The sequence below is a fragment of the Peromyscus californicus genome, unplaced genomic scaffold, assembly GCF_007827085.1.
Source record: "Peromyscus californicus insignis strain IS unplaced genomic scaffold, ASM782708v3 Scaffold_3__1_contigs__length_106647218, whole genome shotgun sequence".
In the NCBI taxonomy this organism is placed as follows: Eukaryota; Metazoa; Chordata; class Mammalia; order Rodentia; family Cricetidae; genus Peromyscus; species Peromyscus californicus.
The window spans coordinates 66,139,316-66,155,975 of record NW_026294551.1 but is presented as its reverse complement, the minus strand read 5'-3'; the positions used below and the strand labels follow the sequence as shown (position 1 = coordinate 66,155,975).

The window sequence follows — 16,660 nt, the reverse complement described above, 5'->3', positions numbered from 1 at the left end:
AACAGAGTCCTGTGTTCAGCCTAGGATGTGTCATTTACAGGACCAGCATTGGGTATCACATGGCCTTGGCCTGACTGACCTGTTTTAGAGGCCAACTCCCTTTCCACTCCTTCCTTGAACAGTTCCTGCCTGTGAGAGCAGGAAGGGTGGCGTATCTTATGAATAGGTTCTGTAACCTCAAGAGCCTTCAGCCGGCAGCCTCTACACTGTATTTGCTCTGGCGTCAGAATTAGAGAAACTTGGCAGCCCAGCCGGGAACATCTCTGTCTAGATCACTGTCCTTTTGAGCTGCATTTGTGTATTCAGATCAACGAGCAAGGAGGAGGCTGGCAGTCATGTTTGAACAGTGCCATATAATGAAAGATGGGCTTTTAAGGTACTTGACAACATGACAAGGCTAGTTAATGGCCCTCAAGACCCTGGACCCCACCCCCGACAGGGAGCCTCATCACCAGATCAGCAATCACTGTGAAGCCTCCACAGAAAAGCAGGGAGAACTTTGGAAACTACTGATTAACTATGTGTGTTCTGCAGTGTCAAGTGTGGATTTGGGGTTTGCTCTTGAAGAGAAACCAGCACAAAATAGTTTCTATGGTGATAGAAGTCCTCTGGGCTGTAGTCATTGGGTTACTGAGTGCTAGCATCCGGGGTAGGAGGGGGGGCAGTGTAGGATAATGGATAAAGGCAGAGATTCTAGAAGCAAACCAGTTGGGGTTCAGCTTTCAGGTTGAATGCTGGCTAGCTTCATGACCTGGGACAAGGCTGGTAATCTGTTTCCATCTCATATCCCCACTCAGAAAAGCAGAAATAATGATAACTTCCTCTCAAAGGCTTTTACACAGACTAGAAGGACCAGGGCATGGAACATACTTAGAATGAAGTCTGTTCATAGGATGTGATGTGTGGAAATGCTGCTGCCTATTGCTGCTGTTCATAGTGCCAGCTGTCCTGACCTCATGAGTCATTTCCCTCTCTGACCATAAATGAATGTATCTATGAGATAAGAAGAAAGGGCCCTGCTCTACAAACCCAGGGTGGGGACCAGTGATGAGCTGAGATGGGAACTAGATGGAATGACTGACTTCAAGGTGTCCTTAGTAGAGCAGGGGCTTGTCCTGGATTGTGTCACGCTTCTGTTTTCTGGGTGCTCACGGCAGAGAGAGAAGACACAGCATCAGGCTCTTTCTGTGCATCATATCCATCCTTACACACTACAGATCAAATAACTCCTGTCCATTTCCCCATTGCAGATGAAGAAGAGTTGTCTTGTTTTGTTCTTTACCAAAGACTCCCAGTTAACATAAAAAGAAATCAGGAAGTCAAACCAAGCTAGATTTGGCAACATGGCCCAATGTCTTAAAACCACAACTTTCCTCATAGCTGGAGTGATGGCTCAGAGATTAAGAACACTGGCTGCTCTTGCAGAGGATCTGGGTTTGGTTCCCAGCCACCAAATGGTGGTTATAACCATCTATACTTCAGTTCTAGGAGGAGATCCAGCTCCCTTTCTGGCCTCCATAGGCACCAGGCACACATGTGGTACATAGACGTACATACAGGCAAAACACTCATGCACATAATTTCTTTAAATACAACTTTCTGAATTTAGGGATACATTTCAGTTAGTAAAGTGCTTTCTGTACAACCATGAGGACCTGAATTCAACCCCCAGCACATACTTACAAAGCTGAATGAAGTGATATATGCTTTTAATCCCAGTACTGGGGAGCTGGAGATAGGTGGTTGATCCCTGGGGCTCACTGACCAGTATTCATCTGGGGAGTACCCTAGGTCCCAGATTTCCAAAACTAATCTGGAAGGCTGCTGAGGAATGACACCAAAAGCTGACCTCTGTCCATAGCACAAATGAGTATGCTTGTATGCACGCACACACACATGTGAAAGTGTATACACATACATGAATATGCACACACATACATACACATACAAAGACAACATGCACAACACAGAATACAATTTTCTTACCCGTACATCTATGGCTACTTCCTCCGTCAAGGACAAATTTTTATTTCTTAACAAAGTGACTCATTTGCTGAGTTTTGACATTGTTGTTTATAAACATTTTAAATTATTTCATTCTAATATTCTGAAAACAGAGACCAAAGTTCTGATCGGATACATGAGGCCTCTTGGATGATAGCTTGTGCTCACATTTTATAGCTCACAGTAAGAAAACCTATCATATATAAAAGGAGACGTAGTAGAAGAGCATCAGAGGGGTGTCACAAACCAGGTGGCAGCGTGGCTGAAAAGTGAGGAGAAGCAGAAGAACAGCTGAACCGGCAGGGATGAATGGTACCGAGGTCTGTCTGCCTGGTTGCTCTCCAACAGAGGGAGAAGCAAAGAACTTCATCTTAGAAAAAAACCACCATCTTCTGAAGCCTCCAATTGGTCTGGGGTTCTGGTGTAGCCCACTACTCTGCACCAGAGACCAACAGGAAAGAGGGGGTCCAACTTCCTACTCCTCAAGTTTTATGGGCTGTGGCTGGTGCCATCTGGAGTGGAAACCCATCATTTAGGACTGAGCTATCCTTCAACCCTGATTACAAAGAATAATTACAAGTCAGGGAACCCAGGAACAATCAGCCACATCCCTAGTATAGAAGACAACTGTGAATGAAAGGAAGCCTATGTCAATAAACCAAGGATTCCAGGTAGCTTGGCTCAGGCAGGAAAGGGCGTGGTGTGTGAGTAGCCTTACCCTTGGTGGCTGGAAATATGAGCCCATCCCCTGAGGATAATGGCAGAGATGGTAGCCATGAGCATGAAGCACAGCCTCTATCTTGATTCGCCTCTCTGCTGCAATGCTCACTGAGGACTCTGAAGTTCAAAGGTGCAATTAACCTTCGCAGCTTCATCCCACAAGCAGTGTGTTTAATGCTGAGCTGGTTTTGAAGTAATAGAAACTGATCTGCTGTGTGGATCTCATTAATGTGTTTGCATCTTCTTTCCAACACACTTGGGAGACAACCCTGGGCTAGAAACCAGCCACTTTAGGGTGTACAAAATAGAATATCAACAGCCTCAGAGAATAAGCCTCATCCCTAGACTTAGTGTACATAAAGGAATCAAAGGAGGGAAGACATCATCAAGCACAAGAGTACAGGGAAGAAAACATTCCATGATAAACTACCAAACCTCTACCAAGAGTAGGGGACAGAGAAAAAACAATGACTGAATGAACCATGAAGGCAACCAAAAAAATATAGGAATCAGCAACCCCTCTCCATAATAACCCTAAATGTAAATAATTATAACCCTCCAATTGAATGAAGCCTGGCTGATCCAGTTTAAAAATAATATCCAATGATGTATTGTCTATAAGAAGTACACTAGCAAGAGACACAGGCTGGAAGTGATAGGAAGTCTGTATACCAAGAAAATGGAAGCCCTAACCAATGAGAGGACCATACTTACATATGATAATGCAAAGCTAAACTTAGAGGAAATAAAGTAATACGTACTACTAAATGGAACCATCCCTTAAGAACATACACATCAAACATCATTACACACCATTTCATAGAAGAAACACTAGTGGTCAGAAATGGACTGATAGAGTCAGATACAATAAAGCTGGGTGGCTTCAGATCCCAGCCATGAACAAGTAGAAAACTTAGTTGAAGAAAACCAACCAATAAACTTCCAAATTGAGTTGTGCCATAGATCGAAGACAGTTAGACATCTACAGAACAGTCCATCCAACAGCTGCCAGACGTCTCCTCAGCAGCCCATGCAACATTTTCTAAAATCTACGATATTTTAGATAAGAAAGTAAGTTTTAACAAGTGTAATCAAAATAATTTGTTGTATATTATCTTATCATAATGGAATAAAACTAGAGATCAAGAGAAAAAGGAATGACATAAACTATGTCAGAACCCATAGTTTGTAGAATACAATTTTGAATCATCTGCCATTTGTTAAGGATAGCCGGGGGAAAATATTTTCTAAATCCTAGAATCAAATGAAAATAAACCAGAATTTATCAGAACCTTTGGGCTACAGAAATACAGTTATTGGTGCTTACACTAAAAGTCAAATTGCAAATTAATAGCTTGATACACTTCAAAGGTTTACAAAAGCAAAAATATAGAACCTCAAAATCAGTAGACAGAAAGTAATAATAAAGATCAGATCACAAATTGATTAAATGAAGACTAAAATAACAATAAAAAAAGAAAAGAAACAAAAGTTTGGCTTTTTTAAAAAAAAACAAAATGAACAAGCCCTTCCATAAATTGACCACAAGAAAGTGAGAGATGATTGAAATTAGTAACAATGGAGATGAAAGGGGATGGGGGCATTACAATGGATACTAATGAATTCCAGAGGATTTATGTTCTGAACATATAGAAAATCTGGAAGAAGTAGACGAATTCCTAGAAGTGTATGACCTACCCAAATTAAACCAAGATGGTAAAAGCCACTTCCTTAAATCTGTATTAAGTGATGAAAATAGAACTGCAGTAATGAGTCACCCGACAAAGAAAAGCCCAAGACTGGAAGAAATCACTGCCAAGTTCTATTGGACCTTTAAAGAAAAGCTCCTGAAACTATTTCATAGGCTAGAAAGGGAGGGAGCATTATCAAAGGCATTCTATAAAACCAGTGTTGCTCTGACAGCATAGCCAGATAAGGACATACAGAGAGAGGGGGTGGGAAGGGGGAGAGAGACGAGAAGGTTTGGGAAGAGAGGGGTGGAAGCAGAGAGAGAAAGGGAGACTAATTTCCTTGACAAATAGCAAAAACTCTGTGGTTACCTGCACAGGGTCAAGCTAAGAGCCTACCGTAGATGGGTAGATGACCTTCAGGCTCCACCCTTTATGGAGGAGCTATCTGAACTTGACAGTTTTCAGGAAAGGGAGACTGATTCATTTCTGAGGACATGGATGCTGATAGAATCCCCATGCTTCAGTGGATGGCCCCACACCATGCATAGACGACATATAGTACTAACTGGACATCACGGGTTACAGAACTAAATGTTTTTCAAAAATGCTATAAAACAAATTTAAAACCACATTAAAAAGATCAGATACTGCCAGGTGGTGGTGGTACGTGCCTTTAATCCCAGCACTCGGGAGGCAGAGCCAGGCGGATCTCTGTGAGTTCAAGGCCAGCCTGGTCTACAGAGGGAGATCCAAGACAGGCACCAAAACTACACAAAGAAACCCTGTCTCGAAAAGCAAAAAAAAAAAAAAAAAAAAAAAGATCAGATACTATAATTAGGTTGGTTTCTTTCTATGTAACACAGCACACAGAGAGATACACAAACCCAAGTTACATGATCATGTCAATAGATGCAAGAAAAGCCATTGATTAAATCCAGCATCCATTCATGAAAAAATCCCTGATGAAATTAGGAATAAAAATAACATATCTCAACATAACAAAGATTTTGTGACAAACCTACAACCAATATTATACTAAGTGGGGGAAGAAATGAAAGCATTTCCTGTAAAATCAGGAATAAGGCAATGATGTCCACTGTCTTCATTCATATTGAATATAGTGTTTGGAGACTTAGAGCTATACAGCAAGAGAAAAATAGAAGAAATACAAACTGGAAATAAATAAGTCCAATTATCTCTATTTACAGACAACATGGTTCTATATTTAAAAGTCCAAAGATTCTACTAGGAGACTCTTTCATCTGATACAAATTTTCAGCAAATTGCAAGGATCTGAAGACATACAAAATCAGTAGCATTTCTATACATTAATAATGTACTTGCTGAGAAATGATTTTTTTAAGTCCTACTCATACTAATTTTAAAAATAAAAATACCTATGCATTAGCTTCCTTGCTGTTGCTATGGTAAACTATTCTGATAAAAAGTAACTCAGGGAAGAAAGAGTTGCTTTTGGATCACAATTCCAGAAGACTAGAATCCATCATGGTGAGGAAGACAGGGAAGGCAAGGTGGCAGGAACAGGGAGCTGGCTGATCACATTGCAACTGCACACAGGAAGCAGAGAACAGCAAATGGGGCAGGGTTATACCATTTCAAAGCCCACTCCCATCAAGGCTACACCTATTAAAGATTCCACAACCTCCCCAAATAGAGCCACCACCTGGAGTTAAAATGTTCAAACACATGAGCCTATGGGGGACATTCCAAACTCAAACCAAAACAACCTAGAAATGTGCTTAACAAGGAGTTGAAAGGCCTCTATAATCAAACCTCAAAGCACTGATGAAAAAGTGAACAAGACAATAGAGATGGAAGAGCTCTCCCCTTGGACATGGATCAGCAGAATTACAATGTGAAAATGGGCATATTGCTAAAAGCTATCTGCAAGAGTCAATGCAGTCACCATATACATTCCAATGGCACTCTTCATGTCAACAGAAAATACAACTCTGGAACTCACAAAAGACCCCAAACAGCTAAAGTAATCCTGAAGATAAAGAGCAATGCTGGAGGTGTTACCACCTGATCTCAAATTACATCATAGAGCCATGGTGACAAAACCTGCATGATACTGTCACAAAAACAAACATGGCAGCCAATGGAAGAAAATAGAGGTTCTAAAAATAGACCCACGATACCTAAAGTGCCAGAAACACATATTAGAGCAAAGACAACCCCATCAGCCAGGAGTACTGAGAAAACTAGATTCCTACAAGTAGAAAAATGAATGCGTATCTATCTCTCTCTCTATCTCTCTCTCTCTCTCTCTCTCTCTCTCTCTCTCTCTCTCTCTCTCTCTCTCTCTCTCTCTCTCACACACACACACACACACACACACACACACACACACACACACTCAGTAAAAAAACTAAAATCAAAATAGATCAAAGGCCTTCATTTCAGACCCCAAACTGAATCTGCTAGAGGGAAACACTTAAATTAGACATTGCCTGAGGACTCCCTGTAAAGAGCCCCAATGGGTCAGGACGTGACAAATGGGATTACACACAATGAAAAATATCCTGGACTTCAAAAGAGACAATCTGTAGAGTGAAGAAAGAGCCCTCAGAACAGGAGAATAAAACTGTTCACTATTCATCTGCAAGGAGATTAAAATCCAGAATTTATAAGGAACACAAAAGGTTAAATACTCAAAAATAAAAGCAAATCATCCAATCAACAAATAGACAGATAAACTGAACAGACTATTCTCAAAATAAGTGTAAATAATCAAGAAATGGGTGAAAATCTGTTCCTCGTTCTTAGCCATGAGAGAAGTACAAATCAAATTCACACTGAGTTTCTGCGCACTACAGTCAAAATGGCTAAAATTGTACTGGTGAGAAGGCTTGGTGGGCACAGATGGATGGAGCGAAGCCAGCAAACCCAAACATGGTGGAAAGAGACATCCAACTCCTGCAAGTTGGCCTCTGACCTTCACATGCACTCATGTGTGCATAGATCCACAAAAACATAAATAAACTTCCAACTGAAACATAAAGATTCTTTCTTTAAAATAAAATGAAATAGATATGATCAAGAAAACAGTGTTATGTATGATGATTCATGCCTTGAGTTCCAGCATTCAGGAGGCAGAGGCAGGCAACTTTCTGTAAGTTTGAGGCCAGCCTGGTACATACAGTGGGTTCCAGGCCAGCCAGAGCTACATAGTGAAACCCTGTCTTGGAGTAAAAGAAAGCAAGGTAGAAAAATAGAAATAAAGAAAGGAAGGAAGGAAGGAAGGAAGGAAGGAAGGAAGGAAGGAAGGAAGGAAGGAAGGAAGAAAGAAAGAAAACAACTGCTAGTGAAGATTCAGAAAAAAATAATAATAATAAAAACAAGACACACACTATTTGTAGGAATTTCAACTAGCCAGTAGGGCTGTTTCTTAAAAACTGAAAATGTAACTACCATATAAATACACTACAGCCACACTGTGCTGGCTAGATTTATGCCAACTTGACACAAGCTAAGGTCATATGAGAGAAGGGAACCTCAATTAAGAAAATGCCTCCATTAGATTGGGCTGTAGGCAAGCCTGTAGGGCATTTTCTTAATTAGTGATTGGCAGGGAAGAAGCCAGCCCATTGTGGCTGATGTCATCCCTTGGCTGGTGGTCCTGGGTTCTATTAAAAAAAAAGTAGGCTGAGCAAGCCACGTGGAGCAAGACAGTAAGCAGCACCTCTCCATGGCCTCTACATCAGTTCAAAAAATAAACCTTTTTCTCCCCAACTTGCTCTTTGGTCACGATGTTCTGTTGCAGCTATAGAAAACCTAACTAAGACACACCACTAAGGTCTCTTACTATGTCACAGAGATATAGATGCTGTGCTTATTCCAGCACTATGCACAATAGCCAAGCTGTCCATCAACTGATGGATGAGTGAAGAGAATGTGCTGTATACACCAAAGAGTTTCACTCAGCCAGGAATAAGAATGACATTCTTTCATTTGCAGAAAAATGGGCAGAAGTCAAGGGTATCATGAAGTGAGGTAAGGAAAGCCAAGTACCACATGTTCCTCTCACAGGCAAAATACAGACTTTAAAATGTTAGAATGTATAACTTCAGGGGCTGGAGAGATGATTCAGTAGTTAAAAGCACTTGCTGCTCTTCTGGAGGACTGGGTTTGGTTACCAGCACCCATGTGGCCTCTAACTCCACTTCCAGAGTATCTTATGCCCTCTTCCAGCCTCTGTAGTCACTGTACCATGTGAGGCACATATATGCATGTAGACATGCATAGTATAAAACAAAGTATAAAATTGTATACAAATATATATTTATATAAAAAGAAATTTATTTATATAAAAATAAATAAGGCTGGAATATACACATAAATAACAAAGAGGGTTATTTGGATAATTTTCTGTGCCAGTATACAAGACACTAAATGATATAATACAGTCATTAAGGACAGAATGAATTTGAGGTGAGAGTCGACGAGAACCTCCCAGGGCCATCCATCACACTGCCCTGTTTTATTATCTCTGTGGTGTTTATGACCTGCTGACGTCCTCTTCATTCATCTATTTATATATTTACCATCTGGCTTTCTCCTGAAACCACATCTCAGCTCAGTGAGGTCACAGGAACCTTGCCTTGCTATTTGAGCTATACCCCAGCACATTACCCAGTGCTTAGCACAAAGCCCGTGTTTAGTAGATGCTTGGTGAACTAATCAAAGAAATCTGTACAGAATGAGATGAAAAGTCATCCATGAGGCATGCAGATCGTTACGGAATCCTACAGGGGCCATCCATGTGTGGTCTGTAGATAAAGCAAGTCCAAAGAACGGTCACTGATAAAGTTTGTGATGTCAGTGAGGGGAAGGACCCTACCTTCACAATACCCTTTTCAGTCGGTGACCATGTGTGCATTTATCTGTGTCTTGTTTACTGTGGGATGCCCCCCGTACCAAATATCTGATTTCATTCCATGTCTACTGTACACCAGCTTCATGAGGTGAAGGCTTGATGAATATTTGTGAGATAAAATGAATCAAAGCAATAGGTCAGCCACTGGATAGAACCAGTGTGGAAGTCACCATCAGCTTGAGATGCACAAGTTGCTCATTTTTATTGGTCAAAAAGTAATCCTCTCTTGGCTTTTCCTCCACTTCCTTCTGCATGTCCATGTTGCAAGAGCTCTGTGGTTCCACTCCCTGAATGTGGTGGGCTCTGAAATATCTTTATTTGCTGGTTTGTGTTTATTGGAAGCTGAATAGGCTTTTGATAAAGGTATCTCCTCGTTGAAGAGACAGCATGCCATGTGACAAGAAAATGGAAAAGTAATGACGAATTATTAATAAAACTATCACCTTGGTGCCATCTGAGCTCCTCCGGCAGCTGGAATCTCCGTCTCATCACTATTCCAGCATATGCATTGTGTGCGCTCGCATTTAATTATTCCCCACATCAAAAAAAAAAAAATGTGAGCCGTTATGCACATACATCCAATTAAGGAGATGTCTAAGTGTGGATTTTAATAACCTTGAGAATTTATTCAGTTAGGCCAAGAGCCTAGGTGCCTCTCGTATATTTTATGTCTCTTTGTAGCAGTGCAGGGGGTGGGGGGGGCAGCATCAAGCAGGGTATTCAAACCCAATCCGATAATTTAAAACAAGAAAGGAAGAAATAGATCAAGCTAATATCAGGCTCACTGTGGCCAGAATCAAGGTGTGCCGCCTCAGCCATTCCTCCTAAGTGGTGTGCCGTGCAGTCCCAGAAAACCTGGCATAGCTCTTTCCACAAATATTTTCCCTGACTTCAAGATGATTAAGAGCAGTCTGCATTCACAATGGGAGGGTGGGGGCTGGGGAGATGGTTCAAGGGTTAAAGTGCTTATGATTCAAATGTGAGGTACAGAGTCCTGATCTGGGACACCCACAGAAATGCTGGGTGGCTGCTCAACTCTAATCCAGAAAGAGGGGACCCCCAGGGCCACTGGCCACCTAGATTAGCCAAGCTGGCAAGCTCTTGCTTCAGGTGAGAGATTCTACCTCAATAAATAAAATGGAAACAGTCAAGTAAGATACCTGCCATCAACCTCTGGCCTCTACATGCATGCACACATATGTGTGCTCCCACGCAGGCCTACATGTATACTCATGCACATACACAAATGCACACACAAGCAATAAAACCCAAATAAAAAAGACAGGAAGCGTTTGGGAATCCTGGCTGCTTCCTGGTGCCACACAGAAAGTGTCGGGCACCAGAAATCTCTGTCCTATAACCAGCAGACCACACAGGGGTCATGGGAAAATCACTTCCCCAGGTAATTCAGTCTTCCCTCCCAACGCCCATGTTGAATGATTTATTGATGTCTGGGTGCTAAACCACTTAGGGAGGAGAACACAGAATTCAGATACAGAAAGCAGAGATAGTGTCTGCATATGGTTCGTGCCCAAGTGACTACCCACTCAGTCATGTGATCACCTGAGCAGCCGCGACAGATGCCACCGTGAATAACAACCAATTCCATGCACCATCAGATTCCTACAGTATGTGTGAGGAAAGCTTTATGGAAAGAGTACAGTGGGTACTTAGGCTTTCTCCTTGGGGATGTAGCAATAACTCCCACCCTCAAACTAGGCAATAGTGACTTCAGATCCTGTATTCACCTCTTCATAGCTGTGCAACATAAACGAGCTTGAGTTAGCCCTCTGCGGCTCTTTCTCATCTGTCCATGATGCTAACAGCATCACCATCGTCACACAGAAAGGATGTTACAGTTTTGTCTACTTAGGACAGAGAAGGGCGTATCTTAAACAGCCAGTTGATGTCAGCCGCCATCTTCACTGCTCTCGTCTCTGTGGGTGTGGGTGTGACTGCTGAGTCCCCTCCCTTTCTGTCTTTCAGATTGTGAAGCTGGAGAAGAACGGCATTGGTTACCACTACATCCTTGCCAATCTGGTGAGTAGGGTATAACAAGTGGTCCAGTCCTGTACTTCCCACACCTAGGGTCTGAGCTGCTTCACACCCACCTCCTGTGAACCACGTGGGAGGAAGGATTAAGGGGTAATTCACAGCGGCGTTGCCAAGCCTCAGAGACACCAAATGTACCTCTTTCCCGATGCCCTTCAGGTCTAGTTTCTTTTCTGTTTGCTGAAAAAAAAAAAAAAAAAAAAAAAAGCACCTTGTCAAAAGAGTAATTTAAGGGACACAGGCGGTTATTTCAGCTTACAGTTCCAGGCTCTCATCCATCACTGTGGGGAAGTCAAGGAAGGAACTTTCAACAGGAAGTCACATCCCATCCAGTCAAGAACAGAGAGAAACGGATGCCTGCACTCTGACTTGCTTGGTGGCGCTCAACTCATCAACGTCTCCGCTTTTATTAAGTTCAGAACCCCTGATTAGGCAACAGTGACGCCCACAGTGGGCTGGGCTGGGTCTTCCCATATCAAACACTTGATTAAGACAATGCCCCACAGCTGTGCCCACAGGTCAAGTCAATGTAGACAGTCTCCTCTCTCTCTGAGACTCTGTTCCCAGGTGCCCAGGCGATTGATAGGTCATGACAAGTTGACAACTTGGAACTGGACATCACAGTTCCCCTGTTAACTGCGGCACACGGCCCGTGCACTTCTAGCTGTCCTTGGGAGATGGTGAGCTGGAGGCTGCAGTGCCACTTTCATGCCTCGTCATTTAAATCATAATTATGCTAAAACTGACAAATCTTTAACCAAGAACCATCTCAGAGTATAACCTATAGTAATGCCAGTTTAGAGGTTTTGTTTTGTTTTCATTTTTATATACAGTCTAGATAAACCTGTGTCTTAAAAAAAAAAAAGCCTTCACTTTAACACACTGCAGCTGTTTATCAGATGCTATTCTTTTGCACGCCGTGGGTACGGTTTGGTTTCTCAAATCCTTTGTGTGCACATGCCTTTTACGTAGACACCGGAATGTGTCTGTCTAAGTTTTCTGTGGCCATCGTCATCTCTGTCAAGTCTATTCTTCCTGTGTCATGGTTCCCACTTTTATCGTTTATGTCATAAATCTTGATTCTTTGAGCTCCTTTTCTCCATAGCCAAATGTAATATTCTTTTGCACTCAGACACATATTTTAGAGACTTTCATAAGATTAAATTCACAGACCACACAATACCACACGTTAACTTACAGTGCTCACTTCTGTGGTCCTGTGTGTATTTATGGGGTTACGAAACCATGACAACTTTATTTTAAAATTTCATCACCCCCGAACCCATGCACATCAGTAGTCATTACATAACTCACCCTCCAAGCTCCCCACAGCCTCAGGAAATCACTAATATATAGTCTATCTTGGTGTATTCCTTTTGTGATGCCAGACAGGAGCCCATTATAGAGAGACAGCCTGTTTTGCTCATCCATCACAAAGCTGATGGACTTCTAAGACATTATCACCTTGGGACTGGTATGAAAAACACCGCTGTGTATAAGTTTGACCCGTGAAATACACCGAGGCTGGGGACTGCCTAGCTGTGCACTAAGCCCTGTGCTTAACACTTTCAGGAACCCCACAATTCTTTCTCACAGTGACCGCAGCTGCCATCAAACTTGAACCTCTAACACATATGGCCATCCATCCACTTCCCTTAATAGTTACCCCAACTACAAAGTGTCTCCTTGGCCTTGGCCTGCCTTCTTACATTTTTGTGTTTCTATTCAGTTGTGATATTTACCATATTTTAATCTATAAGAAAATTTCAAATGTTAACCTTAACAAGCTAAATATTCAGTTTCAGTCGGGGTATCATGTTCTGGTTATCTCTGGGGAATGTTAAAGGAAAGAAATAAAAGATTGGTATTTTATACTATAAATAAAGGGCATTATTTAAATTAGGGCACACAATCTGTGTCTAAAATTGGGGTGCAGACATCTATCTAACCCTTAAATTCTGTCCTGCCTGCTCCCCAGGCTTAGCTTGTCCTGGATGTCCCCCTCTCCACCCTCTAAACATCCCTTGCCTTGGCTGCCCTGGTGCCTCAAGGTCAGGATTGGAACTAAGAAGGGCTTACTGAGAAAGGTTAATTTGGACTTAGGTGTCAAGGGCTATATCCATAATCTTTTCGAGACATTTGCATTTTAATGAGTGGTAACTGTTTAGAATCTTTATGTAGAAGCCAAGGACCTCACCCCAGAAAGGCCATTTGCAAAAATGAAATCTCTTCATTAGAACTGGGGAAACCTTTGCTAGCCCTCATATCCCAGATCCACAATCCTGGATGGGCCCATGGAAGTCAGTTCCATCAGCATCTCTATTGCTTGTAGGGAAACAGAACCATCAAGGGAGCGTGGCTCAGCCAGTGTCACACAGAAGCAAGGCTAGAACCAACACTGGTGACAGAATACACTGCTCTAGGACACCCGATGCTTGGGAAGGCACAGAACCTGGGCAGAGGCATGCACAGTTACATCCTTTGGTAAAGCAGAAATGACCCAGTGGCCTCAGAGCCTCTGAAGGAAGGATCCAGGTAGTTAAACCACCAGCCCTCATCTGTCATCAAGTGACCCCTTAGCCACAGTCTCCCCAAGTCAACCCCTCAGGTTGCCCTATCCTTCTGATCCACAATTTTCTTCTTCTGACCTAATGAGTTCTCAGATCCTAACAACTGCCACTAATAGGCTGCAAATTGCAAACACCAGCCAGATACGAAAGACTGGCGTGTTCCAATAGATTAGTTGATAATTAGGCTTCAAATTCCTAATTAATTCAGTTTGAGAAATGGTGGAGGATGTGCTGTTTTCTTTCCCCTTCAGAGGAATATCACAATTTACAAGATGATAATTTTTAGAAATTCAGCCACATAATTAGCCTGCTGCTGCATGGAGTCAAGCCTCTTCTTCGGAGCATTGCAGCTCTGGGGCAGTTATAGATTAGGGAACAGAAACCATTTGGAAAGGATGAGCACGCTCCACAGTCCTTTCCACTTAGTCAGAAAGTCTGGGCTTCAGAGCAGGGCCCGGCAATCTTCTCTCTGGCCACTTTGGAGGATGCTGTGGGACTCAAATCACCACCCGTGGAGAGCCGCCAGAGAGAGGCGGGAAGGAGACAGGAGAGAGGGAACAGCTAGCTGGCTGACGGAGAAGGCTCTGAAGGCTCCAAACCCTGCTTTATGCCCTGATGTCACTCTGGCTTAGCTAACTTTCTGAGCCATGAAGCCTCAGACCTCAGTTTCCCCATTTGTCAGTTGGAAATAGTAGTAGTTCTCTGTCTTCTTAGGGTGTTATCAGGAAAGAACCAAATGTGATTCCGTGTCTTGAGTAATTAAGTATTCCACATAGGTGGAGAATTTCTTAATTAGTTTTTATATTTTGAGATTATAATGTAATTATATCATTTCTCCCTTTCCCTTTCATGCCTCTATATCCTCTCATATATCACTCCTTGCTCTCTTTCGAACTTATAGTCTCCCTTTCATTAATAACATGTTCATAAATACACCCTGCTCAGTCTGTATAATGTTACTTGTGTGCATGTTTTCAGAGCTGACCATTTGGTGGTGGGTGACCAATTGGTGTGCTCTTCCTTCACTCTAGCATTCTTTAGTTGCCCGTATAGGGTTGAGGACTCATGGGCTTCCATGTTAGCATGTCTGTTGCTGTGGTTCTTATTCAGCTCATGTTTGAGCAGTCATGTTGTTGAGACTTTATGGGTGTAGCTTCTGATAATCCTAGGAGACACAATCCCGCAGCAAATGCCTTGTTCCTCTGGCTCTTACAACCCTTCTACACCCTCTTCTACAACAATCACTGAGCCTTAGGTGCACGAGTTGTATTGTAGACATATCCATTGGGACTGGGATCCATAACTCTGCATTTTGATTGGTTATGATTTTCTATAATGGTCCTCATCTGCTACAAAGAGATGTTTCCTTGGTGATGGGTGAGGTCTACACTTACCTGTGGGTTTAAGGACAGATATTTAGAATGTGGCTAGTGGTAGTTGTAGGTTCTTCAACTATCCCTTGGTAGTTGGCTAGGTTTCCAGTACAGGCATGATCTCCCTCTGTTGAGTGGGCCTTACTAACTCCAATTAGAGAGCTGCTGGTTACCACCAAGATATGTGTGCCACTAGTGTATGTTTAGGGTTACTGTGCCATGCTGGTCCATGTAGTGGTTCATAGGTGTCATAGGAGGGTAGGTTGGTTGTTTCCCTCCTTTGGAAGCTTGCATGGTGCCTTTTAATACCATGAAAGCTAGTCATCAGGGAATAGGCTTTAAGGGCTTCTGGGCCCTGCATCTGAAATGCACAGTGTCTTCAGCAATAGGGACTTATCTGAGTGAAGAATTCATACTCAGAATTTCTTTGCCTAATCCACCTATTGGTGTATGCACATGTATCATTTAAGTGTGTATATGCACAAACATGCTTATAAGTCTAGTCTTAATTTACTATATGGCAACATAGATGAATAACAAACACAACATTGGACTCGCCATCAGTTTAACTCGAACAATGCAGACCTTCCAGAGCTATGTCGATACTCCTACATTTTCCCAAACCCATTCTTTTGAGATATAATTCACGGTTCATACCATTCACCCACTTAAAGTAAGTAATCCATGGATTCTTGGTATCTTTACAGATTTGTACATTTCCACCCTCAGCTTTTTAGAAATACAATACTTGTCTTAATTCTTGGAGAATTTCACGAGGTTATGCATTGCATTCTGATCATATTTTCCCCAACTCTGCCTCCTACCTCTTCCCAGATCCCCCCCCCACATCTTCACCCCTCCCACTTTTGTGTCCCCTTGTGTTTAATTTTTTAATAACCTATAGAGTCTAATTTATGGGGCACATATACTCCTGGATAGGTGACCATCCACTTGAGCATGATTAACCTACCAGGAGTCACACATAGACTTTAAGAAAACTGACTCTCCTTGCCCCAGAAGCCATCAGTTATCAATAGTTCCTCAGTTAGGAATGTGAATTCATAATGCCCTTCCCTGGCCATGCTGGAATATTGAAAGACTCGATCTCATGCAGGTCTTCTTCAGGCAGCCACAGCTGCGCGGGTCCCTTGGTCCTATCATGTCCCAAAGGCTCTTTCACAGCAGTCCTCCCCAACCTCTGGTTCTTACAGTCTTTATCCTCCACTTCCAAGAGGGTCCCTGATCGTCCCAGGGAAGGGATGTGATGTTGATGTCACATTTAGAGCTGAGCATTCCACTGTTCTGTTCAGAGAACACTTGTCCTCTGCACTCTGACCAGTTGTGAGTTTC

The 16,660-nt window shown here is 42.5% G+C and overlaps 1 protein-coding gene across 2 annotated transcripts in view; it reads left to right on the top strand.

Moving 5' to 3' along the window:
• Gria1 (glutamate ionotropic receptor AMPA type subunit 1) overlaps positions 1-16,660 on the top strand; it is a 324,275-nt gene that overhangs the window by 172,142 nt on the left and 135,473 nt on the right. For both annotated transcript variants that reach the window (XM_052757604.1, XM_052757603.1), the window contains exon 5: positions 11,302-11,355. In XM_052757604.1, coding sequence (XP_052613564.1) covers positions 11,302-11,355 — 54 coding nt within the window. The remainder of the gene's footprint in view (positions 1-11,301; positions 11,356-16,660) is intronic.